At 52.9% G+C, this 26,144-nt stretch overlaps 1 protein-coding gene across 12 annotated transcripts in view; it reads right to left on the bottom strand.

Moving 5' to 3' along the window:
• DNM2 (dynamin 2) overlaps nucleotides 1-26,144 on the bottom strand; it is an 89,685-nt gene that overhangs the window by 41,260 nt on the left and 22,281 nt on the right. For all 12 annotated transcript variants that reach the window (XM_070792836.1, XM_070792832.1, XM_070792838.1 and 9 more), the window contains exons 2-5: nucleotides 17,051-17,124; nucleotides 4,856-5,005; nucleotides 2,904-3,107; nucleotides 173-271 (exon numbers count right to left, since the gene is read on the bottom strand). In XM_070792836.1, the coding sequence (XP_070648937.1) occupies nucleotides 173-271; nucleotides 2,904-3,107; nucleotides 4,856-5,005; nucleotides 17,051-17,124 (527 nt within the window). The remainder of the gene's footprint in view (nucleotides 1-172; nucleotides 272-2,903; nucleotides 3,108-4,855; nucleotides 5,006-17,050; nucleotides 17,125-26,144) is intronic.

The raw sequence follows: 26,144 nt of genomic DNA, 5'->3' as shown, positions 1-26,144 counted from the left end.
AGAAGCAGTTTTTTCTGGGCAGTGGGAAAGTGGGATGGTGAATGCATTTGTGAGCATTTGCTGAGGTTTCAGGAAAGACAACAACCAAAATGAGTCGTTTTCCCAAAGCAGAGGCGCCCCAGCTCTCCTGTGACTCAAGCCCACCCATCCTGGCCAACCCCCTGCCCCGCACCTCTCCTCAAGGGGAGTAGCTTGTTCTCCAGGACATCCCTGGCATCCGTGCCTTCGTCCATCAGGTCGAGTTTGGTGATGACGCCGATGGTCCGCAGGCCTGAAAGAGCACAGAGGTCAGAGGGCACCACGAGGAAGGAGCTCAGGCCACCTGGGCCACCTGGGTCCCCACTTCCAGACCATGTGACCAGCCTAGACCCTAGCTTCCCTCATGTCAAATGAAGGCAGGAACACGCCAGTCTCAGGGGCGTGTCCAGACAATAAACCCGGCACAGGGTGCATGTTCAATCAGTCAACACTGGCCATCATCGGTCATGGGTAGTCTTGCTGCTGCAGAATCTGGGGCAACCTTACCAAACATGAACCCCAGGTCAGTATCTCCATGCTATACTTTCTGAGTGGCATGCAGAGTTCCAACGTAACACACCAACCTGAGACAACGGTTTCCAGGGTTACCTCTCATCTGAATGGCCAGAATGACACTGTGGACACCATCCTGTGGAATTCCTCCTCATCCCAAACTGCCCTGAATCGAGGGAACCCTGCCAATCAACTGTCCCCCACTGGTGCCTGAGGGCCCCCTCTGTGTTAGCCGTGTGTGTGTGTGTGTGTGTGTGTGTGCGTGTGTGTGAGAGAGAGAGAGACACATGCAGGGGACAGAGAGAAGCCCAGGGAGACCTCTGGGGGGGCTGCTAAAGTAGGCATTAAGCAGGTGCCCTGGTGTGCCCACCTGCCCACATTCTGCTATGAGATTATGAGCTGGCATCACCTTTTCGGAGGTCAAAGGAACCACCACTGCAAGCACCCACTAAGCTTGTGCGGGGTGGGGAGGGGAGACGCAGCCCGAGGTAGAGGGATGTGATTGGGGGAGGGGAGGTCAAAGATCAGAAACCCAAATGTTCAAGAACAAGAGAAAGGAAGCAGCAGGCTGCCCGATGGATGGCGACCGACCTGTGTCCCTGTGGTAATGGGCAAACACACTCATACAACAGAAAAACAAAGGAAGGTCATCCCTTTATTTTTCCATCCCCTTTTTTAACACATGAGTTTACAGGGTTTCCCCAGTGACTAAGACGGTAAAGAATCCGCCTGCAATGCAGGAGACCCAGCTTCGATTCCGGGGTAGGAAAGATCCCCTGGAGAAGGGAATGGCAACCCACTCCAGTATTCTTGCCTGTAGAATCCCATGGACAGAGGACCCTGGCGGGCTACAGTCCATGGGGTGGCAAAGAGTTGGACACGACTGAGTGACTAACACTTTGACGTGGAAGAACAAACTCTGAAAGAATGTTTGCCAAGTGGGGCCACCAGCATCTGCAGGGGGAGAGGAACTGTCACAGTTTAGGGTCTGATGTTTCACAATGGTGCCATTTAGGGGTAACCATCATGAATACTTTCAAAGTTAGACAGCTACTTTTTTTCCAGAAGAAGGTCAGCAACAAGTTCACAAACGATGCTTAACCATTTTCACCCCTACTTCCTCACTGCCTGTTCAGCCTCTATCCTCTGATCAGGACATAGTCACATTCATGTCTGGTATTGGACTCGGGGGACAGGAAGGCCTGGGGGGCTATGGGTAGGGGGTGCCCTCCCAGGAAAGTGAACCTCGATGACTGTGGGGGCAGAGCTGGCAGAGCCCTGAGCTTTGAGGAGCTCGCGGTCCAGGGCAAAAATGGAGCCACCTTCACTGACCGCGTTCCACGCCTGTGAACTAGGGAGCGTGAGGCCACAGAGCCTGTCTCCCCCAGCTCCTCACTGGTCCCTAACTGCTTCCAGAATGCTGTGGGATTCAAGCAGTCGGCAGACAATTCGGAAAATGTACCTGTGTGTGTGTCAGACTCTGCTAACCCCCACCACTGTCAGAATACACCCAACTCCCCACCGCAGCCCAAAGCCCCAAAGCCCAAAGACTGGCCCAGCTGCTCCCAGCACCACCCCCACCTTGTCCTTTAGCTCACTCTGCTCCAGCCACACCGGCCTTCCCACTGTGTCCTGGACACTCAAGCCTCTCTGAATGGGCTCCGTTTGCTCCCCATGCTTGCCGCTGCCTGAAGTCATCCCACGCGCGTATTTCCTTGTTGGAGTCTGTCGCTCCCACTGGTGGCAGGGCTCCCTGTCAACTCTGTGCCCTGCAGGGTCCCCAAGACCGTAACAGATCCCGGCACACAGCCAGGGCTTAACCTGACATTTACTGAACGAATGCCCGGAGCCAGAGATGGCCCAGAGATGCCCAAGCCTCCATCACTCCCTATTGCCCCACTGGCTTCACTAACTCGTCCTCCTTTCACCTTTCCCGCCAGCCCCTGAGCACTGATGCAGAGACCCTCGGTCCTCTCGGCAGCTCTCTAAGTCAGGACTGCAGTTCTTATTTCAACAGGAGGGACCAAGCCTCAAGGGGGAAGAACAACTTCTCGAAGTGGGGTTGGGACTCCCATCTGTGCCCAAAGAGGCCTGCATTCTTCCTACACCCAACTCCCCACACTAGCTCTCTGTGCAGGCAAAGCAAGGACCAACTTGCCAAGGGGGAATGCTGCCCGCCACACACTGGCCTGCCAGTGGACACCCTTCTAGAACAGCTGGCCCTTATGGGAAATGCAGTATCCCAGGCCTTTTCTGGGGTAAACTGTGAGCCAAAGAGATCACCAGTGATGCAGAGTTGAGAATGTGGGGCAAGTCGATATGCTGAGAAGTGTGGGAAAGAGGGAGCTGCTGCCATGGGGCTTGGCAGGTACCTTGAGGATCGACCTCCTTGGCCAGCTTTAGGGCGTCTGAGTTGGCCAGGTCCATGTTGGCGGGGGTGACAGCAAGGATGAGGCTGCTTTCCCGGCTGATGAACTGCAAGATCATGTCCTTGATCTGGTACTCGATATCCTGGGGCTGGTCCCCCACAGGCACCTTTGTGATGCCTGGGAGGTCGATGAGGGTCAGGTTCAACACTACAGGGGAAATCAGAGAGAGAGGCCATCAAGAGCCGGGAGCAGGGGAGGCATGCATAACCCTGGAGAGACCTGGCCTGCTTCCCCCAGTGCTGGGCATCAGGCACAGGATTATTCCTGTTTCAACTGGATCACTTGACTTGATAACTCCCTCCTAGGGTCCCATCCTATGGACACTCTCTCTGTACTCTATTTCACTGAGACAGTTTTGTTTTGTTTTAAAATATTTATTTGACTGCGTTGGGTCTTAGTTGCAGCATGTGGGATCTAGTTCCCCAACCAGGGATCGAACCTGGGACCCCTGCACTGGGAGCTCGGAGTCTTAGCCACTGGACCATCAGGGAAGTCCTAGTTTGTTTTTATTTTAATGAAGTCACTATATTATTTTTTTCTTATTGAAGTATTGCTAAAGTACAATACTCTATGAGTTTCAGGCATATAACACAGTGATTCACAATCTTTAAAGGTTATGCTCCATTTATAATTATTCTCAGTGATACAATTTTAAATCTGGATACTTGCATGTGTAGACTGGAATCGCTCTCAAAGGTTAAATAAGTTTGCATGTGTATCATGAGCACACTGATTTAGTCAATATCAAGGAATTATTAAAAGCAAAAAAGAAGATTCTCTGGTAAGAAACACACTCTGAGGGACTACCCTGGTGGCTCGGTGGTTAAGACTCTGTGCTCCCAACGCAGGGGGTATGGGTTCGATCCCTGGTTGGTGATTAAAATGCCGCATGCCCACATACTATGTGGTGTGGCCAAAAAAATAAAAACGCGTTCTGAGACGCACTCATACAAGAAGAAAGACACCAGTGACTTTTCTGTCGGGCTATGATTTGAGTAAAAGTAGCGAAACACACATATGTGATGTACCCACATATTCATAACTGACTACGTATGCACTGTATATCATTTGAAGAACATGAAAGGCATCTTTAATTTTGAAAGTAGGGTAGATTTTTGCTGGATATACCTTTTTTATAAATTTGAATATGCATCCTGTACAGGGATCATTTATTTGAAAATAAGTATATTAAAAAACTCATCACAGGGACTTCCCTGAGGGTCCAGTGGTTAAAACTCCACCCCTCCAATGCAGGGGGCACAGCAGGGTTCGATCCCTGGCTGGGGAACTAAGGTCCCACATGCTGTGGGGTGTGGCCAAAAATTTTAAAATAAGATAAATAAAAGTTCATATACAAAAAATAAATAAATAAATCACAAAGAACCCATACTGAGGTGTTAAGAGTCGGCTGGAATATTCATCAAACGCCATTCGAGTCAGCAGCCCACGCTGCTGAGTCAAAGGCTGTGTGTGGCTACAGGTTGCCTGTTCTGTTTACACGATGCAGTTTTAAAATCTGGACCTTATGCAGAAAAATCTGGCTTTCTGCCTCCTCTTGAGGAACCAGAAGACCTGGCTGCCTTGGACTGGCATCACTGGGTGGACTAGATTTACCGGGGAGCCAAGCTGTGGTTACTCCCTTAACAGGAATATACGTGCTGCAGTTAATTCGCCCCGGGCCCCACCACTCCCGACAGTCTCCCTGGCCTGCTGTTTTTCTTGGAGCCGAGGTCGATTTCTCCATACCACGTTCCTATCAGATGTGGATCAAGAGGGCTCTGTGTATGTGTGAGGAACACCAGGAGGGGGCGTGTTCTTCACGAGAGCGAGGCTGCCCCGACCCGTGACTGGCCCGCCGCCAGCCCCCCGGCCCAGAGGGGGTCTCTGCTGCCCACCGTGTGGCGAGTAGATCCGCAGGTTAATGGGCACTGGGGAGATGCCCTTGTTGGTCCCCGTGACCCTGTCAGTCTCCGCTTCGATCTCCTGTCGGACTTCCTCAAAGTCTGTAAACTTTCTGGACTTGCAGTGCAAAAACTCGGCATATTCTGAAAAGGGAAGAAAGATGCTCCAAGTGAGAAAGAGAAGTCTTGCTGTGGGTGGCTGGGGGGAACTAGATGGCCTCCTGGGAAAAGAGCTTTGTCAAGTAGAGAAAGTGAAGACTCAGTCACAGGCCCTCCAGGAAACTGGGGAGCAATGGATTCATTCCTTTGACAGGTATTCGAGGGAGGCCCTCCTACAGATGGCGCTCCCTCCCAGACCCCGGGTACTCCACAAGGTGCAAAAGTGGCAGAAATGCTGACTGTGGAATGCACAATCTCATGAAGCATTTTGCAGAACTACATAGTTTAAGCCATGACATATTACAAGTAAAACAAAAATAAAAAGCCCCACAAAACCCAGCATCCAACAGCTGGGTGTGACCAGCAATTATTCTTTATTCTTCATCAACCTGCATCCCTTGGAACGCAGGGATGGATGACTGATGAAGCTTTTGCTCCGGTGTTATACATGAGATAGTCCTGGGTGATGACACAGAACCTCCCTCGTGTGGGTCACAGTTTAAAGCCGCTGCCTTGGTGGGATGCTAAGCCGCCAGCGCCCTCCAGGGTAGCGAGATCCCCGGCGCGTGTCCCTGGGACTCACCATTCTCCTTCCCCAAGGCACCCGCACCACGGCTGGCCTCACCAAAGCCCTTCTCGCTGTCCTTCCTTCCTTCCTGGCTGTTCATGGGGCCCTTAGACACGACCCTCTCAGAAGAAATGCTTTCTGGCCTCTTCAGGCCTTCTAAGCCCGAGGCGACTGAAAGCCATTATTGACACTGAGATGAAGGGAAATAAAGAAGTAACTAGAGGAGTTTCCTGGAGAAGGCAATGGCACTCCACTCTGGTACTTTTGCTTAGAAAATCCCATGGACGGAGGACCCTCGTAGGCTGCAGTCCATGGGGTCACTAGAGTCGAACAGGACTAAGCGACTTCACTTTCACTTTTCACTTTCATGCACTGGAGAAGGAAATGGCAACCCACTCCAGTGTGCTTGCCTGGAGAACGCCAGGGACGGGGAAACCTGGTGGGCTGCCGTCTACGGGGTCGCACAGAGTCGGACACGACTGAAGCGACTTAGCAGCAGCAGCAGCAGAGGAGTTTCCTTGGTGGTCCAGTGGTTAAGAACCCGCCTTCCAGAGCAGGGAACTCGGGTACAATCCCTGGTTGAGGAACCAAGATCCCACATGCCTCAGGACAACTGAGCCCACACGCCCCAAATGAAGATCCCACGTGCTGCAGCCAAATAAATAAATAAATAAAATCAATATATATTTTTTAAAAAAAACTGACTGATAATAGTGCTGGTCCTGTCATCAAGGTAGAGAAATCCAAAGCAGAGACGTGGGTAAAGCAGGAAGAAAAAAAAACTTTTACTGCAGGACACACGTGCTGAGTTGATGGGTGTTCACTGTGCAATTCCTGACTTTTCCATGTGTCTGAATTTCATAGTAAATGTTGGAGCAGGGGAACTTTCTAGGCCCAGAGATCACGGCTCCTGCGAGTGATGCTACAAAGAGGGAAGTAAGTTTGGCTGGTAAACAGCCTAAAGAGCTAGTTCATGACAGAGATGCGAACATGTGCACTGCTTCTCAGTGTAAAAAACTGGAAATAGCCTCCATGTCCACCAGGAGGAGACCTGGCTACACAAATACCAGCACAGATATAGCTACAGCTGCATCAGAACAAAGGATGGAGAAAGAGCCCCGCAACAGAGAAAGGCCAGGCAGGTCGAGAATCTCTGCCCGGAGGCATAACACAGCAGAAAGTCACGAGTACAAGGAGGCCTGTCATTCCATCTGTCACCTAACAAACGCTTGCTTCCTCTGGCCAGGCCCCGTCTGTGGTCCCATTTGCTCGTCACAAATCAGCAGCTTAGCAGGTAGGCATCTCCATGATGCCCATATCACAGATGGGAAAACTGAGGCCAGAGGCGGGTGAAGCAAGCTGGCTCAAGTTCACCAGTGGAGTCGGGATTTGGAGCTCGGATAATCTATCTTCAGGCAGTTGCTCTCAAGTCACGTGGGCTTCGTGAGGCCACAGGCAGACTCTTCACCTCTCTAACCTCCGTTGCAGGGGTCGGGGGACTCTGTGGGCTCAGATCAATATGGACACTGGTCACCGGGGAGCAGGGCGCTGAGGACACTGGTTGGAGGGTGCGGCATCAACCACCCCACCCCCATCAGCTGACCCAGTTCCCAAGGACAGCCCTCCACGGGAACAGGAGGAAATACTCAGCTACTCTCGGCTGCTCTTCCTGCAGCCACCTCCAAAAATGGAACGGTCCTCCAACCCCCAGAGCAAACCTCAGTTCTCTTCCCGCTCAAGGCCGAGGGCTCAGCATTCGCAAGATACACCTCTCCCTTCCAGGAGGGCAGGGGGATGCAGGATGGAACAGGGTTGGGGACCAGGACACAGGCGCTGTCCCTTGCAAAACCTCTGCCCTGCCAGGCCTGCTGCAGCTCACTTCCTCCTCCTCCAGGGCCTGCCTGCCTGCTGCCTCTTCCAGGGAGCCTTTCCTGACTCCACGCCACCGGACACGCCATCCTGCATTTTGGACCTCTCCTGTCAGAGCCAGGTCATCCTGAGTTCTGTTTAGGGGACCCAGTAGGTGCTGGCAGCCTTCCCTTCTGCCAGCCCCTTGTGCGAGTCAAAGATGAGCAGGAGATGTACTGAAAAGCCATGACATCTTCCACACAAGGTCAGTGGACAGCAGAAATCATACCCTCTGTGCCCAAGTGGAAGGTCCAGGAGTCAGCCAGGCCCATCCCTCACCACCTGCCTCCTCTCCCTGGGTTCCTCGTCACTTGAGGACCATGTGCCAGACTCCGGCATCAGACCAAGGTAAGAAAGCTCCTACAATCATGCTTCCCCACCCACCCCGAGCACTGACCCTCTTAAAGCCAGACCCCGGCCACCTCTCCTTGAAATCTTCCCCAGCTCCCACCTTACCCCAATAAGACCCAGTCTTCACCAGCACCACAGAGCCCTACTAAGGTTCCTCCCCCAGCTTCTAATCTCAACTCACGCCCCTCCAGCCCCATGGGCGTGGTTTCTCACTCCAAGCCCTTGAATCCCTGCCTCAGGGCCTTTGCACTGGCTCTTCTCTCTGCCTGCAGACACGCGTACGGGTCCCTTCCTCTCCTCCTTCAGGTTTCTGCTCAAGTGTTCATCTTCTCCCACTCCCAAGTAAGATGACAAACCTCCTCAGTTTCTTTCCCCTTTCCCTTCCTTAGGATCCTCCAAGTACCCACCACCTTCTAATATGGTGGACCTTGTCAGCCTGTGCATTTCCTCTGATCCTGAGGAGGAGGTCAACCTACAGGGCAGGGACCTGGACCTGTGTTGTTCTGCGTCCCGGGCACAGGGCTCTGAGCACACAGGAGGCGCTCTGCAACTACATGCACAACCAAAATGGCTGCTGGAGGGCACCGCAGCCCCTGCCTCAGCTTCCGGGAGGTGGCCCAGCGCCCCCACGGCCACTAAGTGGGACACCCAGGAGGCTGGACAGGAACAGGGTCTGGTGGGGTCACCTGCCGTCTTCCCAGTGCACTTCTTATCAACACAGGCCCAACCCAGAGCCAGGAGCCTGGTCTGATGGGGGAGATAGGCTTGGCACAAGCAAGTCACAGCAGGTGCTTGGGGAGCTCAGCCAAGAGTCCCAACATACCACGAGGGGCCTCCTAGAGGGGGTGGGAAGAGATGGTATCCACCTCATCTCTCTGAAATGAAGACCTTCCCCCATGCCCTGAGGAGGCTCTGGACCCAGTGGGGTCTAGGGGGAAGGGGGAGAAAGCATGGGGGTGTCCCCATTGGCCAGGCTACCCCTCTGTGCCTCAGTTTCCCCATGAGGATAGTTAAGATATGATGCAGGTAGGGATGTCCCTGGCAGCCCAGTAGTTAAGACACCGCACTTCCAATGCAGGGGACATGGGTTCAATCCCTGTCCAGGGAACTAAGGTCCTACATGCAGAGTGATGTGGCCAAACAATTTTTAAAAAAAGAACAAACTGGCAGAGTGCTTAGCCTGCGGCTCCACAGCTCTGTAAATGCTTGGATGCTGGAGAAAATTTTTGCCACCCTGGCCACCGCCAGGGCTCTGCCTGCCTTGATCCCCGGTCCTTCCTACAGAGGTGGTCCCTCTGTCCCCACAGCGGCTGCAGCCATTTCAAACCGTCCCTTCCTCATGCTCAGATAAGACCGCCAGTCCCTTGGGTCCCTGGCCTCTGCCATAACATTTTGACAGCCCCAACGGCCACCCATCCACCACAGCCCTGCAGCGCTTCCCTGGCAGGAGGGCCAGGCATGTGGGATCAGGTGCCAGGCCTGGAATACAGCAGGAAGAGTCCTCGTCCAGCCGTCGAGCTGCTGGACGACGAGGGGCTAGCCTCCTGCGTCCTGTGGGGTCTGTGAATGCACTTGCAGTTTTTCTCCAAGGAGCAGGTCCAGCCCTCTGCCCAGGACTTGTTCACTGTTTCCTTCAGGTCAAGCTGCTCGGGGAGGCCCACCTGGGCTCTAGCAGCGCCAGCACCTGGCCCTCCAAGGTGCTCCTCATGGGGACACACCACCTGCTCTGTGTCCCCTCCTAAAGCCAGAGCTGCGGGAGGGGCCTGAGCTGCAAGAGGGGACTGCGAGCGACTCGGTTCCGGTCTCTGCTCTCCCTGGCACCCAGTGCATAGTAACGGCTTAAAACTTAATCACTGAGCGGCCTGCTGCAAAGCATTAAGTGCCAGAGCCTAAGACAGCATTCCCTTCTCCGTGACTCCCACGTGGGTCCCCACTGTGTTCAGCAGCCAATCCCCCACCTCGGGCATCCCCCAGGCACACCCCTTGAGATGATGCCCTCGAGGGATTGGCATTGCTTAAGAATCATGAAGTGGGAACTTCCCTGGTGGTCCAGCAATTAAGACTCTGAGCTTCCACTGCAGGGGGCTTGGGTTTGATCCCTAGTCTGGGAACTAAGATCCCACAAGCCAAGTGGTATGGGAAGATCTAGGGTATAGAGAGAAGATGAAAAAGACAGGAGAGATGTGTGATAAAGAAAAAAGCATTTACTATATGTCTTTAAGACTATGGGATGCTAAAATTTGATAAAATCTTTCAAAAATAAATTTAACACCACAATTTTCCCACAGTGAAACAGGACAGGGACTTCCCTGGTGGTCCAGTGGTTAAGACTCCGAGCTTCCCCTGCAGGGGAGGTGGGTTTGATCCCTGGTCTGGGAACTAAGATCTCACAAGCCGAGTGCTGTGGCCAAAAAAAAAAGATCAAGGATATAGAAAAAAAACGAAAGGAGAAAAATTTAGGAGAGATGTATGACAAGAAAAAAGAATTTACTGTATATCTTTAAGAATATGGTATGCTAAAACTTCATAAAATATTAAAAAAACAAGCAAAACAGCCAAAGCCCCTCAGGCATCATCACATCACTTGGGGTCCCCACAGTGTCACAGGACAGGGACTTCCCTGGTGGTCCAGGAGTCAGGAATCTGAGTTTCCAATGCAGGGGGCAAGGGTTCAATCCCTGGTCAGGGAACTAAGATCCTACAAGCCACATGGTACAGTCAATAAATAAAAATTAAAAAAAAAAAACCAAAAAACAACAACAAGGTTGGAATCTTTAGTCCCATCCTTTGACCTCTGGGAAGAGGACGGGGGCTGGAGGTTGAAGCACTAATGGGATCGATTTCATCAACCATTCTGATGTCTTCCATAAAACCCCAAAAGGATGGCATTCAGAGAGCTTCCAGGTTGGGGAGCAGGCGCAGGGAGAGAGAGAGTATGAGCTCAGACAGGGTGAGGAATCTCTGCCCCTACCCCACACCTTGCCTCACGCAGCAATTCCCTCTGTCCCTTCTGGGAGTAAAATGTTTTGAGTTCTACAGGAAACTGATCAAACCCAAGGAGGGGCGCTGGAACCTCTGATCTATAGTCAGTTGGTCAGAAACACAGGTGACAGCATGGACTTGGGGTTGGCACTGGAAGCGGGGACGAGGGGACAGTCTGGTGGGACTGAGCCGTTAACCGGCGGGATGTGATGCTACTTCCAGGGAGGGAGTGTCATAACTGAGTTAAATTGCAGATTTCCATGAAGGTCCAGTGGATAAGATTTCACCTTTCAATGCCGGGCGAGGGGTTCAATCCCTAGTCAGGGAGCCAAGATCCTACATGCCTCCCCATCAAAAAAAACAAAACATAAAACAGAAGCAATGTTATAACAAATTCAATAAAGACTTAGAAAAGAAAAAAAGAACTGAGTTAAACCGGAGGACACCTGATAAGAGTCTACTAAGAACTGGAGAACTAAAAAAAAAATAAAAGAACTGGAGAACTGCTTGTTGATGTGGGAGAAAAAAAAACAAATGCACCTGGAGAAGCCCTTGGAGCTTCCTAGGTGGAGCTAGTGGTAAAGAACCTGCCTGCCAATGCAGGAGACACAGGAGACGCGAGTTCGATCCCTGGGTAGGGAAGATCCTCTGGAGAAGGACATGGCAACCCACTCCAGTATTTGTGCCTGGAGAATTCCATGGACAGAGGAGCCTGGCATGCTTCAGTCCATGGGGTCACAAAGAGTCGGACACTGAAGCAACTTAGCAGCAGCAGAAGGTGACAGCCCCAGGCTACCATCCTGACCCTCATCAGCTCCCAGCTTGTTTTCCACCTGAAGACACAAGGTCATGCCCTGACTGCTGCAGCGTCTACAGGCTTTATAGAAAGAGCCCTGCTGCGGCCAGGGTAGGTGGGGAAATGCACACACAGTTAAGGACGCTCTCCCACCGGAGAAAGAGCACAGCAGCAGCCCTTAGGGCGCTGTTAGGCACCAGTCCCGGGCTGATGGAGCACCTCCTGGGTGCCAGACCCTACGCGGGGTCGGGGGGAAGAGTGATGGACAAAGCAGGTCAGCATCCCTGCTCTGGCAGAGCTCATGTTGAGGTGGAGAGACAGACCGTCAAGAGAATATGAGGACTTCCCTGGTGGTCCAGGGGTTAAGAATCTGCTTGCCAATGCGGGGAACACGGGTTCGATCCCTGGTCCAGGAAGATTTCACATGCCATGGGACAACTAAGCCTGGGTGCCGCAACTACTGAGCCTGCGCTCTAGAACCCGAGAGCCGCAGCTACTGAGCCTGTGTTCCAGAGCCCGAGAGCCGCAGCTACTGAGCCTGTGCACTCTAGAACCCAAGAGCCAAGCTACTGAGCCTGTGCTCTAGGGCCTGAGAGCCGCAGCTATTGAAGCCTGCGCACTCTAGAGCCTGTGCTCAGCAACAAGAGAAAGCCTGCACACAGCACAGCCAAAAAATAACAAATAAAACAAATAAACAAATCTTTCAAAACAACAACAAAAAAAGAAACCGGGCAAACAGGACGCTGCCTCACAACATACGCTGCACAGTAACTAAGGCAGCAGAGTGACTGGGGTGGGGCCTGGGGGTGAGGCTCACCCGCCGAGGAGGGGGAGGAGGCAGGGTGTTCCAGGCAGGGCTTGCAATGAGGAGGAAGGTCCAGAGGCGGAAACAATTGAGCTGGTCTGGAGGAAGAGGAGCAAGACTGTGGCACCAGGAGGAAGTGAGGTTTCAGAGGCCGGCGTGGTCCCAAGGGGGCCAAGAAGCCTCAAGAAGGAGGCCAAGAGTCAAGCCCTGACATCTCTCTGGCTCCGATGAGCAGCGGCCAAGGTCAGAGCTGGGACGGAAGGCTCTGGAGGCCCTGACTGGGCACATTCCACACAAGAACAGTCCCCAGCGCTCAGGGTTTACAAGGTCCAGGGGCGGTTCACAAGGAGAAGCAGGGTTCACCCACGAGCCACTGAACTTCCTGGTGGCTGCGGTCTGAGGTAATTTTTAAACTAAGCCCATTAAAATAATGGCTCACTGAGACCAGTGTGGACCAGGAGAAGTAGGGCGCATCTGTGCGCTGCAAGAGTCAGAGAATTTGTTTTTCGTTCCTATCCTTGGCCAGGCCGCGTGGCATGCGGAATCTCAGTTTCCGGACTAGGGGCCAAACCCGTGCTCCCTGCAGTGGAAGGAAGCAAGAGTCTTCACTTGATCTTAGCCAAAAGGCCCAGAAGCAATGGAAACGTGCAGTCTCAACCACTGGACCACCAGGGGAGTCCCAGGAGTCAGAGGATTAGAACCTTATAGTACCAGGAACTTCAGACCCCAGAAGAGGCGATGGCCACACCAGTCTCATGGGGTGTCGGGGTCCCAAGGCAGTCACCACTATCACCCTACAGATAAGAAGGCTGAGGCACAGAGAGGGAAGCCACTTGCCTGAAGGGCCCAGACAAGAAGGGCTGGCAGCCTGGCTCTGGAGTCCTGTCTCTGAGAACCAGCTGAACAAAACTTTCATCTTGGGGAGCCACGCAGCCCTGTGTGGCCCCCAGGAATCTCTAAAGGCCACAACCACGTCCCACACTGCACTCAGCCTCCTCCCTAGTGGTAAGGTGTCTCCCCAGTCCAGGGACCTGGGCTCCCCACCTCGAGGTCACTCTAGACTCTGCCCTTGCCCCCACAGCAACACCCTGGCCTGGGCCCCAACACCTCTCCCCGGCAGCAGGCTCGCCACCCCCTCAGCCTCCCCACCTGCCCTCCTGCCTCTGCCTGGCCCTCCTCCACAAGTCAGCCAGTGGGCTGAGCCAGTCTCTGCACACCCTGAACGCCACTCAGGTTCCCAGTGTCCGGATTTCTCACCACACCTGCCTCCTGGCCCCTCACAGCTTCACAACACAACTGCTGCCCTGCCTGGAACGTTCTCCCCAAGCCCTGGCTCAAAGCAGATCCAGCGCCTGATACTGTTGTTGTTGTTTAGTCATTCAGTTGTGTCCGACTCTCTGTGACCCCACGGACTGTAGCCCACCAGGCTCCTCTGTCCACAGGATTTCTCAGGCAAGAATACTGGAATGGGTTGCCATCTCCTCCTCTAGAGGATCTTCCCAATCCAAGGATGGAACTCGTTGACTCCTGCGTTGACAAATGGATTCTTCACCACTGAGCCACCAAGGAAGCCCAATGCCTGATACACCCTCCCACAATCCCCTGCGCTCTCCCCTCTCAGCCTGGCCACAGCAACCCCATGTCTGTCATACCCAAAAGGCTGAGCTCAGGGTCAGCCGGGCCCCTCAGAGTGCTCACACTGCTTCCCTGGCATCTGGCTGAGGCCTAGCTCACATGTGCATTAAGAGACTTTGAATGCCATGGTCAGATGGGGGTGGGGGTGGAGTATGCAAGCTGGGACACAGAAAGGAGCATGCCCAGGTGGGACACCCCGGATCTCTCTTCCCGAGCCCAACAGGATCCGCCAGTGTCTTCATCTCCATGGCTCCCACCCATCCCTTCCTGGGACCCCTGCCCCAGAGCTGGTGGTCCCTGTGGTCTCTTCTCTACCTGTGGCCACAGGATCTGGTCAAACCCTCCCTAAGAATGAGCTCGCGACTGGGCTTTCAAGACAGCTTCCCTGTGTGTCCTCAGGCAAGGGGCCTCAGGGCCCTTCTCTGTGAAGCCAGACGACGGGAATGGCGATTTCAGCATCACCCCGGATCAGGCTGCGGGCACATGTGTGCTCTCCCAAGACTGTCATTTGTCACATGCTTCTCTTTCCTCCCCGCCACTAGAAGGAATCTTCAGTTCCTCCAGCCGGCCACAATGGGCATCGCTGCCTCAGGGTCTGCACAAGCAACCCCTCTCTGCTGTGAAGCAGAGTTCCCATTCCCCAACACACCCCCAAGCACCTGTCAGTCTGAGCTCACACATCACCTCCTGTCAGAGAAGTTCTGCAAGACTCCCTTCACCACCACCACACACACTTTCATCCGGGGAGGGCCATGCCTCTGTGTCTCCCCCTTGGTCCCCACCCAAGGGTCCCCCCGCACTGACCGCCAGCACTAACAGGAGCATCAAGAGGGAAGGTGACAGGGCTTTCCTGGTGGCGCAGTGGTGAAGAACTCGCCTGCCAATGCAGGGGACACAGGTTCGATCCCTGGTCCAGGAAGATCTCACATGCTGCGGGGCAGCTAAGCCCGTGTACCCCAACTATTGAGCCTGTGCTCCAGAAACTGCAAGTACAACTACTGATGCCTGAGTGAGGCAACTACTGAAGCCCACACACCCTAGAGCTCATGCTACACAAGAGAGGCCATGATGAGAAGCCGGGGCACCACAACTAGAGAGCAGCCCTGCCTGCTGCAACTAGAGAAAAGCCCTCGCAGCAATGAAGACTCAGCACAGCCAAGAAGAAATAAATCATTTAATTACATTAAAAAACAGAGGAAAGGCGACAGGTGGTGGCAGCAGCCCTGGTTCTACTCACCGCTGTGCCCCAGCCTGGGACCAGCTGGCAGGCAGCCCAGTGCTCCCTGGACCACTGTTGGGTGACAGTCACTGGGGAGGTGATGGGAGAGCCCTCCTGCCATGACAAAGCCTGTGACCTTCCAGTGCAGGAAGCCAGCCAACCTGTTCTCCCAGCAAGCTATGCCAAAGCCACTGGGATGGCACCACATGGCAAGGGCCTGCAGTGTGCCTGGCACTGTTCTACAGGCTATACGTGTATTGAATAGCACGGTCTTCACAGCAACTGACAAAGGCAGTACTATTATTATTTTCACTGTCCAGACAGGAAGCACAGCTGTGAGTGGCACTCCCTCCCCAGGGGCCAGCCAGCCAGTAAGCTATAGCGCCAGGGTTTGAACCTGGGCAGTATTAGCTCTCAGCCCTCACAAACCAGGGCAGAGGTTTTCCCAGAGTAGGCAGAGGCCAAAAGCATCAGCATGACCTGGAAACTCATTGAAAACGCAGATTCTCACCACCCTCGTCCACCAACCCAGTGAATGTGCAACAGAAACCCAATGCGCCAAGCCCTATGTGACTCGGATCCCACTGACATCTCACAATCCAGGCTCTGTCACTGGCCTTCCTGGCACAGCTGACTGGACACTTGAACCCAGAGGAGGCAACCAATTGGCTTGCCACTGGACCAATCTGTTGCCGTCTCTCACTAGTATCACACCCTCCTGCAGATGGATTGGGTGAATGAAAATGAGAGGGCGGGACTAGGGTCAGCTGAGCTGTGGAGCCTGAGGTCTGAACCCTGCCTGGATGCCCATCCCAGCTCTGGCACCCACCAGAAAGGCAGGTGGTTAAACCTCAGTTTCCCCATCTGTAAAATGGGGATATATCAGCTGCCTCCCCAGAGTGTGGGTGTTTAACACAGCCTGTGGTGACGCTGGCACCCCAAGTGCTGAACCAGCTGTGGCTGACATTCCAGGTCAGTAGGGAAGACTCTGGGGGGCTCTGGAGAGAAGAGAGGTCCCACCTCCAATGGCCCTTTTCACCCCTTCCAGCCTCTGACCTGAGATGCTTTTACAAGGAAGCTAGGTGGGTTTCATGCTGGGAGACATGCCCATGTCATATCAGACTTGTGTAGGAAGAACAGAGGTGGGGGATAGAAAAAAAGTCTACATGTGGGCCATTCTATATGCAACAGGCCAGGTCTCTCCCTAAAGTCAGTGCTGTAATTCAAAAAGAAATAGTGGGAAAACAAGATTAAGAAGTGGCGAGAATGCTGCTCGCATGAAAAGAGTAGACAGGACAATGAAAGGCAGCATGGCATTGATCCCAGCAGTTGTAGAACCAGCCAGGGAAGATATCTGGAGTACAACTGACAACATGGGTATGGACTGGGGTAAGGGAACATGCAGAAATGATGACTTCTCTTGGGTGTGGTTCTGTGAGTGCAAGAGGATGTCCTTATTGCAAAGGGAGTACACCAAAGCCTTTCAGGCTGACGTGTCACAGTGTCTGCTATTGATTTTGAAAGTGTCCAGCAAGAACGTGTCATCTACGATAGAGCAAAAAATGTGGCACCTGGCAGCCTAGTCACAGCTGATGCTCGGGGTGGGTGGAGGTGTTCCATGAACCGTGCTTCAACTTCCCTGCCCACTGGGAAAAGGGGAATGCAGACCCAAACGGCCTCCTAGGACACCTCGGAAGCCCCTGGCTCCCACGAGGCACAGCCACCACGCTCATTTCCTGTCTGGGCTGCCAGCCGCCCCACCATACCTGTTTTTGAGAAGATGAGCTGCAGGATGAGAGGCCGCCGAGTGACGATTCCTGAACCTCGGGGAAGGAAGTCCCTGTGGGAGGGGAAATGGACAGAAATTACTCACGAGGCCGGCTAGCAGGGGGCAGGAAGTATGACCACACATGGTGGAGCAATCCCCTCTTGCAATCGGCGTGACTTCAGCAAAGACATCAACCCTAGCAGGGCACCAGGGAATGCTCTGGTGCCCTGAGATAGGGGAGGGACTGGATTGAAGGCTGGTGACAAAGGGAACTCTTTCCCTTCGGCTGGCTATGTGCCAGCCCCAGCACACTCAGAAGCCCCCTTTCCTGACAAATGTTTGGACCATCTCCCCCAGACTCAAAAGAGATCAGTACATTTTTTTTTTTTGCAGTTTTTTTCCTTTATTTATTTATAATTGAAGGATAATTACAATATTGTGTTGGTTTCTGCCATATATCAACAATTCTGACCTATATGTTTTAACGTAATATAATGCCATACATATGATATAAAGACTAAAATAAAAGGAAAGTTATTTAATGACAAAATACAACGTGTTTCGGGACTTCCCTGGTGATCCAGGGGTTAAGACCTTGCCTTCCAACACAGGAGGTGCAAGTGTGATCCCTGTTCAACCAGCTAAGATCCCCACCTGCCTCACAGCCAAAAAACCAAAACATAAAACAGAATATTGTCTTTGCTGTACACCTGAAACTAACACATTGAAAATCAACTATACTCCAACAAAAAAATTTTTAAAACACCAGAATGTTTTAACAAATTAAAAAAAAAAAAAAAAGACTTAAAAAAAAAAAAAAAAAGACTTAAAAAAAAATTACAATGCGTTTCATGTCCCCGAAAGACAAATTGAAAGAGGTGGGAAGTGGATCACTGGTTGTCTCGGGGATGAGAAACAGAGTGGTGAGCTTTCTGGGGGACGGAAATGTTCTAAAACTGGGCTGTGGTACTGTTTACTAATACTTACTGTAAGTTTCTTAAAAAAATCACTGCATTTAAAATGGGTGAATCCTATCATGTAAATGATCCCTCAATAAAGTAATTTGTTTTTTAAAAATATGCTATGGATTTTACTATGGAAAAATTCAGGCATTACCTGCACTTACACCTGGTTTCACATAGGGTAGGAATACTGGAAACCACCCTGAACCTTTGAGAAAGGCAACTGAGAACTCCCTGGTGGCCCAGTGGCTAAGACTCCGTGCTCCCAGTGCAAGGGGCCTGGTTTGATCCCTGCTCAGGGAACTAGATCCCACATGTTACAAGCGAGAGAGTACATACCAAAACTAAAGAGCCTGCGTGTTACAACTACCCGTGTTACAACCCGGCACGGCCAAATAAATATATATATGTATTTTTTAAATAAAGGCAATGGAAAGAGCAGGAGATCCAGGTGGGCAAAGGAGCAGAAGCAACATTTTCAGAGGTCACTAAGGGCATGCAAAGGATTGTTTCGTGTAAAATGGAGAAAGGCTCTAGGCTCAGGGAATTCTAAACAAGTTTGCACCCAGGTAAACATTTGGATTCTAAAGGAGATCAGCCCTGGGTGTTCACTGGAAGGAATGATGCTAAAGCTGAAACTCTAATACTTTGGCCACCTCATGCAAAGACTTGACTCATTGGAAAAGGCCCTGATGCTGGGAGGAATTGGGGGCAGGGGGAGAAGGGGACGACAAAGGATGAGATTGGCTGGATGGCATCACCGACTCGATGCACATGAGTTTTAAACTCCAGGAGTTAGTGATGGACAAGGAGGCCTGGTGTGCTGTGATTCATGGGGCTGCAAAGAGTCGGACACAACTGAGCGACTGAACTGAACTGAAACATTTGGATTACCTAAAATTTGTGCAGAACTCTAGGCAAACATCCTTGGTGCCACCCAGCTCCCCAGTACTGTGACAGACGACGTCTCAGAAGCACCCCAGCACCTCTGTCCGGACAGAGCCCCAGAGGAGGGCGTTAGTTCTCAGCACAGGCTCAGAACCTGTTCACTCAGTGGGTGGAGGAAGGGAGGAAGCATACCCTGCCACACGCCATGCACTGTGAGGTTTGAGCCCCATCGGACTGTGGGTGGGGTCACCACACTCAGGCAGGGCCTCCTCTGGCTGGACACAGGGATCTGGCAGTGACCACATGGCAGGGGGGCCTTCGAGATGAGGGACCCTGCACAGGCAGGTTGGCTCTGGAGGCCCTATGGGGGTACTAGTACTACTGGCAAGCAGCAGAGCAGGGTGCTGGAATAGGATGAATGGACAGGCCCAGAGAGGGGTGCGTGAGGTGATGCTGGAGGTCACAATGAGAGGTCATCATTCTTAGAGCAAAGCTACCTGATGGGGTTTAGGGACAGTCAAGGTTTTGTTTCTTTTCTTCTGGCCACAGCACACAGCATGCAGGATCTTACTTCCCCAACTAGGAATTGAACCCTGCAACCCCTGCAGTGGGAGCTCAGAGTCTTAACCACTGGACTGCCAGGGAATTCCCTACCTCATTTGCTTTTAAAGGTATGTGCCCCTCTGGCCACTTCTATAAAAAATTGATGCTTTTGAACTGTGGTGCTAGAGAAGACTCTTGAGGGTCCCTTGGACTGCAAGGAGGGCAAACCAGTCCATCCTGAATATTCATTAGAAGCACTGACGCTGAAACTGAAGCTCCAGTACTTTGGCCACCTGATGCAAAAAGCTGACTCACTGGAAAAGACCCTGATGCTGCTGCTGCTGCTAAGTCGCTTCAGTCATGTTTGACTCAGTGTGACTCCACAGATGGCAGCCTACCAGGCTCCCCTGTCCCTGGGATTCTCCAGGCAAGAGTACTGGAGTGAGTTGCCATTGTCTTCTCCTGATGCTGGGAAAGATTAAAGGCAAAAGTAGAAGGGGGCAGCAGAAGGTGAGATGGTTGGGTGGCATCACCGACTCAACGGACGTGAGCAAACCCCAGGAGATAGTGGAGGACAGAGGAGCCTGGTGTGCTGCAGTCCATGAGGTCACAAAGAGTCAGATGTGACTTGGTGACCGAAAAACTGACAGCTTCAAGAGGGAGGGTGGGAGTAGAGAGGCAGGTGGGAGGTGACTGCATTGGTCAAGGTGAGTGATGATAAGGACTGGTTTAGGAGACAGGGGACCCAGAAGGCATTCAACAGACACTGGACAGAATCCAGAGGAGCTGAGGAGCCAGCCAGCCATGACCAGGGGGACAGGCTGGATGGAGAAGAACCGTGGAGGAAGAGGAGAACGTCCCAAGGACATAAACGAGTCACTGGAGGATGAAGCCCGCAGCCCCTGGGAGCACATTCAAAATCCTCCACACCTTGCATGCTACCCATGGAGCCGCACTCCAGAGGACAAAGAATGTGTGGGCCACCCCGGCCCTGCTCGGAGCACGTCACGCCCGCTTCATGCAGTGTAACCGTCTGAATGTGACTCCCATCCTCCCGTTTGGCAGATAAGGAGAGTGAGGATCAGTGAGGATTTGCAACCTGGCCAAGGTCACCAGCTTGTTCACTCAAGTATTACTCACACCAACCGAGCAGTGGAGATGCTGGGGACAAAGAAGACACACCACAGGGGTAAGAGGGCAGGGAGCAAACGAGACAGCAGCAGCGTGTGAAGGGAGTCCCCAGGGTCCCGTGGGCGGGCTCCCCCACGCCGTTGTGTTTGACTGGAGCCGGCTCCTGTTCCTTGCTGACTGGTATGCCGCTGCATGGATGGACCGGTCTGTTCATCCACTAACTGACTGATGCAGACTTGTTGTCGTTGTTATAGTCACTCAGTTGTGTCCAACTCTTTGCGACCCCATGGACTGTAGCCTGTCAGGCTCCTCTGTCCATGCGATTCTCCATATAAGAATACTGGACTGGAAAGCCATTTCCTTCTCCAGGGGACCTTCCCCATCCAGGGATCGGACTCATGTCTCCTGCTTGGCAGGCGGATTCTTTACCACTGAGCCACCCGGGAAGCCCCTGCAGGAGCGGACCACAGTCTGATCATCCACTCACTAGCTGATGTGGCTTTGGGGGTCTTCTTCCAGCTTGGGCCCATTACAAAGTAAAGCCACTTTGAAGGTTCTCACCTCTGCCTTTTGTTGATGAATGCCTTATTTCTCTTGCTGAGTCACAGGGCAGCCATGACCTTGAACAGGCAAAACGAGTCTCCGCTGATAGAAATCAGAGCAGTTGGTTCCCCCTCTCCCCTGGTAGGGGGGGTGGGGTGGGGAACTGACTAGAAGGGGCAGGAGGAGACTTTTGGAGATGACAACGCCCTCTATCTTGATCTGACCAATGCATGCATTTATTTCAAAAATGAAAATGATGAAGGTGTACATCTACAATTCGACAATGTGCCACATCTGAGTTCAGTCCCGGAAGGTCATGGTACAAGGAGATCTAGGGCGATGTGCTCACGAAGATTGAGACACTCAAGCACAGAGAAAACACTCCATTAAAATCTGCCCACGGACACATTATCATCTTTTTAGTTTCCCAGAGGGGAATAGCTCAGATCTAAAGAATTTTAAAGGGCTTTCCTGGTGGCTCAGGGGTAAAGAATCCGCCTCCAATGCAGGACACATGGGTTCAGTCCCTGAGTTGGGAAGATTCCCTGGAGGAGGAAATGGCAACCCACTCCAGTATTCTTGCCTGGGAAATCCCATGGACAGAGGAGCCTGGCAGGCAATGGTCCATGGGGCCTCATAGTCGAACTCAACTTAGTGAATAAACAATAGCCAGAAAGAACTTTAAAGCCCATGGAGGAGGCTAATTAAATAAATGATGACCCATTCATGTCACTTTGCAGTCACATACACATCCACAAATACATACTCCAAGAATAACAACAAAAAAGAGCTTTTTATCTCCTGACATGGAACTTCCTTCTGGGTGTATCAAGTAAGGAAAACAAAAGGTGCGGAAGCGAGTCTGTGTTTTCTAAGTAAATAGAAAGCCTCAAACCAGAGCCCAGGTTGGCCAAGGGCCTATTGGGAGGGAGAGTCATGGCAGGTTCTGAAACATCTTTGAATTCCACATCATCCACATGGACTATTGACTCCAAAAAATATTTTAAGAGTAGCTCACATTTGTCGAGGGCTCCCTGTATGCCAGGAAAGAAGCTGAGGGCTTTTCGGGCTATTTAACCGTGACAATACCCGATGAGGTGGGTCTGTGAGCTCATTTTATGGAAGTCCCTAGGCCCAGAGGCTGGGCACTGAGGTCACTCGGCACCCAGGAGTGTGGACTGAAGCCCGTGGGGTGTAAGCCTCAGACCACCGGGCCCCCAGCCTCTGGGCCTGCACGTCTGCTGTGGAAGCTGCAGGCATCTCCCTGGCCATGACTAGGCTTTCGATCCTGGGGTTGGCACATGATGTCCTGTGACCGCTCTGGGTGCGTCCGGGGGCCCAGGCACCGTGAGCACAATGATGACACCACAGACTATGGACAATGAGAGCCTCAGAGGAACATGAGGGCCAGTGTGATGGGTGCTCCGGGCCCTCGTCAGGGAAAGGCGGCTTTCTGGGGCTGGGACTTGGTGGCAAGTGGGATTGACTAGTAGAGGCCAGAGGAGGCAGAGCCTGAGGGGGAGAAGGCTGAGGGACGAGGCTGGGTGGGCACGGGGGCCTCGCACACCAGGCTGGGAGTTCCAGGAGCCCTGGGTTCCATCTGACCGTGTATCTAGAAGCCTCACACTGCACCACGCACCCTCGGTCTCAACAGTTCCTGAAAAGCAGTCCGCAGAGAGAATGGATACATGTATATGTATGGCTGAGTCCCCTCGCTGTTCACTTGAGAACTATCACAACATGTTCATTAGTCAGCTAGACCCCAATTCAAAATAAAAACTTCAAAAAAGGGACTTCCCCATGGTCCAATGGCTAAGACTCTGCGCTTACATTGCGGGGGGCTTTGGGTCTGATGCCTTGTCAGGGAACTAGATCCCACATGCCACGCAACTGAAGTGCTGCACCTACGATCTGGCACAGCCAAAAAAGAAAAAAAAAAAGCACCCTCCCGCCCCCACGCCCCCAAAATCTCCGAGGGGCTCAGTGAGAGGCCTAAGGTCCAGCTGTGCCCTAAGGCCCACCCACAGGGTTTCCTGGCAGCCAGCAGCAGCGGCATTCTTGGGGCCCTCCTGGTCAGGGTAGTGGAAGGAAGCCACACACACCCCCACCTTCTCAGGCCCCTCTGCCGCCACACTGACTGTCCACTTCTCAAGAGGTGACTTTCAAGTCTCAGTCTTTAGCTTCCTCGTCCCAGACCCCACCCACATTCCACTGGTCACACCAAGTCCCTCCCTCTGATTCAAAGTATGAGTTCATGTCCCTCCTCTCTCTTCCCTGTTGCTGCAAGGGCCACTGTGCCCCAGGCTGCCCTTCGTACTGTGTGACCTTGGGCGGGCTTCCCAGCCTCTCTGATTTGGGTTTCCTAGTTAGTAATGGGGAAAGAACCTCCTGCCAATCCAGGAGACATAAGAGATGCAGGTTCCTTCCCTGGGTCAAGAAGATTCCCTAGAGAAGGAAATGACAACCTGCTCAAGTACTCTTCCCTGGAAAATCCCATGGACAGAGGAGACTCGTGGGCTACAGTCCATGGGGTCACAAAAGAGTTGGACACGACTCGGTGGCTGGGCATGCATGCACAATGGGAAAATTCCACTTATCTCAGAGAGCGGCAGGGTACCAGACAAACAGGCTCCTCCTCTGCCCATGACTCGCTCCCTGCAGCTCTGGCTCAAATGATACCTCCCTGGGGAGATTTCTCCCATTCTTGTTCACAGGTCCAAGCCCCTTCAACACCCCAACCTTCTTCCAAAGCACAAACACTCTGCATGCCACTTATCTGTTTCCTGTCTGCCTCCCCATGTCAGCTCCCCAGAACAGGATCTGGAGTTTATTCTGGTACACAGAAGGTGCTCAATAAATGTTGTTTAGTTGCTCAGCCATGTCCTACTCTTTGGCGACCCCATGGACAGTAGCCCACCAGGTTCCTCTGTCCATGGGATCCTCCAGGTTAGAATACTGGAGTGGGTTGCCATTTCCTTCTCCAGGGGAATCTTCTGGCTTTAGGGATCAAACCTGCATCTCCTACATTGCAGGTGGATTCTTTACCACTGAGCCACCAGGGAAGCCCTCCAATAAATGTTATTGGATAGTTTCAGCACCATCCCTGTCCTCTAATCCACTGGGCCCAGCCCTGGCCCCAGGCATCTGACCCCTACTCCTCCCAGGTAATAGGTGGTTATCCTCCTAAAACAAAGGCCTGGGCCTCCAAGCCTTCCTCCTGTAGAGGTCACATGACTGATTCCAGGTTTGACAGGGTCCCTCACCTGCCCATCCCCCCAGGACCGCCCCCTTTCAGCTGAGCCCCTCTCCCCTCAGCCGTTGGATTCTGCCCTGTGCTTCTGGCCTCCAAGCCTTTGCAAAGGCTGTTCCCTCTGTCAGGAAACCCTTCCACTCAGGCTCTGCAGGTGCAGCGGACTGCACCTCTCCTTCCCAGGTGCACACCCTCCGCTTCCCACTCCCACCAACAGGGCCTCCAGCGAAGGGCCAGGACTGTGTTGGGACAAGACTTCACCTAGACTGGTCACCACTGGACCCACAGCACCTAGAACAGTGCCTGTCACACAGCTGCTGTCGTTTGGTCACTCAGTGGTGTCCGACTCTTCCCGACCCCATGGACTGTAGCTCCACCAGGCTCCTCGGTCCATGGGATTCTCCAGCCAAGAACACTGGAATGGGTTGCCATTTCCTTCTCCAGGGGATCTTCCCCATGCAGCAATCAAACCAGCATCTCCTGTTTGACAGGTGGATTCTTCACCACGGAGCCACTTGGGAAGCCCTGTCATAAAGCAGGTGCTCATGCGATGCTGAGTGGACTCTGGAGCCAGACAACCTGGGTTCAACGCCCAGATTTGCTCCACCCTGGGCAAGACTCTGTCCTCTCTGGGCACTGGTCCTGCCGTCTATGGGATGGAAGGACACCATCCATCATCAGGATGCATGACCTGGGGCGAGTCACGATACCCTCGGAGCCTCGGTCTCCAGGCCCTAAGACGGGCCGCCTCTCCCTAGAAGGTGCCGTGGGCTCTTGGAAAAGCAGTGGGGGCTGAGAGGGAAAGACACAGCAGCAGAAGGAGCTGTGGGCCACTCAGAAGCCCGGCTGTGTGTTCAGTTCTGAAGGGAGCACAAGGCCTCTCCTGCAGCCCTTTGATTTCCATCCTCTCCCCACCCCCAGAAGGGTGGAGACACGGGACAATAGAAACCAAGAAGACCCCCAGAGAGGGTAAACAGAGAAGCTAGCAGCGGATGAACCAGCCCGAATCCAGAGCCTGTGAGGGCCCAGGCAAGGGCTCAGACTGAGATCCATCCCTCCCTCATAATCAAATCCTCACCAGGCTGGATTTCCCTGCTGGTCCAGGTGTTAAGACTCCACGCTTCCACTGCAGGGGACACGGGTCTGATCCCTAGTCTGAGAAGTTCTGCATGCTGCAAGGTACAGCCAAAAAAAAATCCTCATGGGGTCACCCTAAGCCTCAGTGTGGCTTAGAGACATCAGCCCAAAGCCAGACACAGGAAGAACTCCTGGCTAGGAGCCCCACGTGCCAGAGTAATACCAACCCCCTCTCTCAGGCTATCATACAGGGAACCCTGGGCTGCCCACCCAGCCCAGCTCTAATCCATTCTGAGTAACATCTCAGTAAACCCTCTGGGCTTCCCTGGTGGCTCAGACAGAAAAGAATCTGCCTGCAATGCAGGAGACGTGGGTTTGATCCCTGGGTAAGGACGATTCCCTGGAGGAGGGAATGGAAACCCACTCCCGTATTCTTGCCTGGGAAATCCAGAAGAGCCTGGAGGGCTACAGTCCATAGGGTGCAAAGAGTCAGACACAACTGAGGGACTCAACAACAAACCCTCTAGCAATGCCAAAGGAATGCTGTCAGGGCCGAAACTCCCATTTCACAGGTAGGTCGACTAAGGCTCTGTTTCAGGACCTGCCCAGGTCACTCAGAAAGGAAGCAGCAGAATCAGGAGGGAAACCTGGGTGGGACACCAATGAAGCAGAGCCCCTAGTCGCCCCCGTTCACCCAC

The sequence above is a fragment of the Bos indicus genome, chromosome 7 (genome assembly GCF_029378745.1).
Source record: "Bos indicus isolate NIAB-ARS_2022 breed Sahiwal x Tharparkar chromosome 7, NIAB-ARS_B.indTharparkar_mat_pri_1.0, whole genome shotgun sequence".
In the NCBI taxonomy this organism is placed as follows: domain Eukaryota; kingdom Metazoa; phylum Chordata; class Mammalia; order Artiodactyla; family Bovidae; genus Bos; species Bos indicus.
The sequence above is the reverse complement of the archived record's forward strand: the minus strand, read 5'-3'. Positions and strand labels throughout refer to the sequence as shown.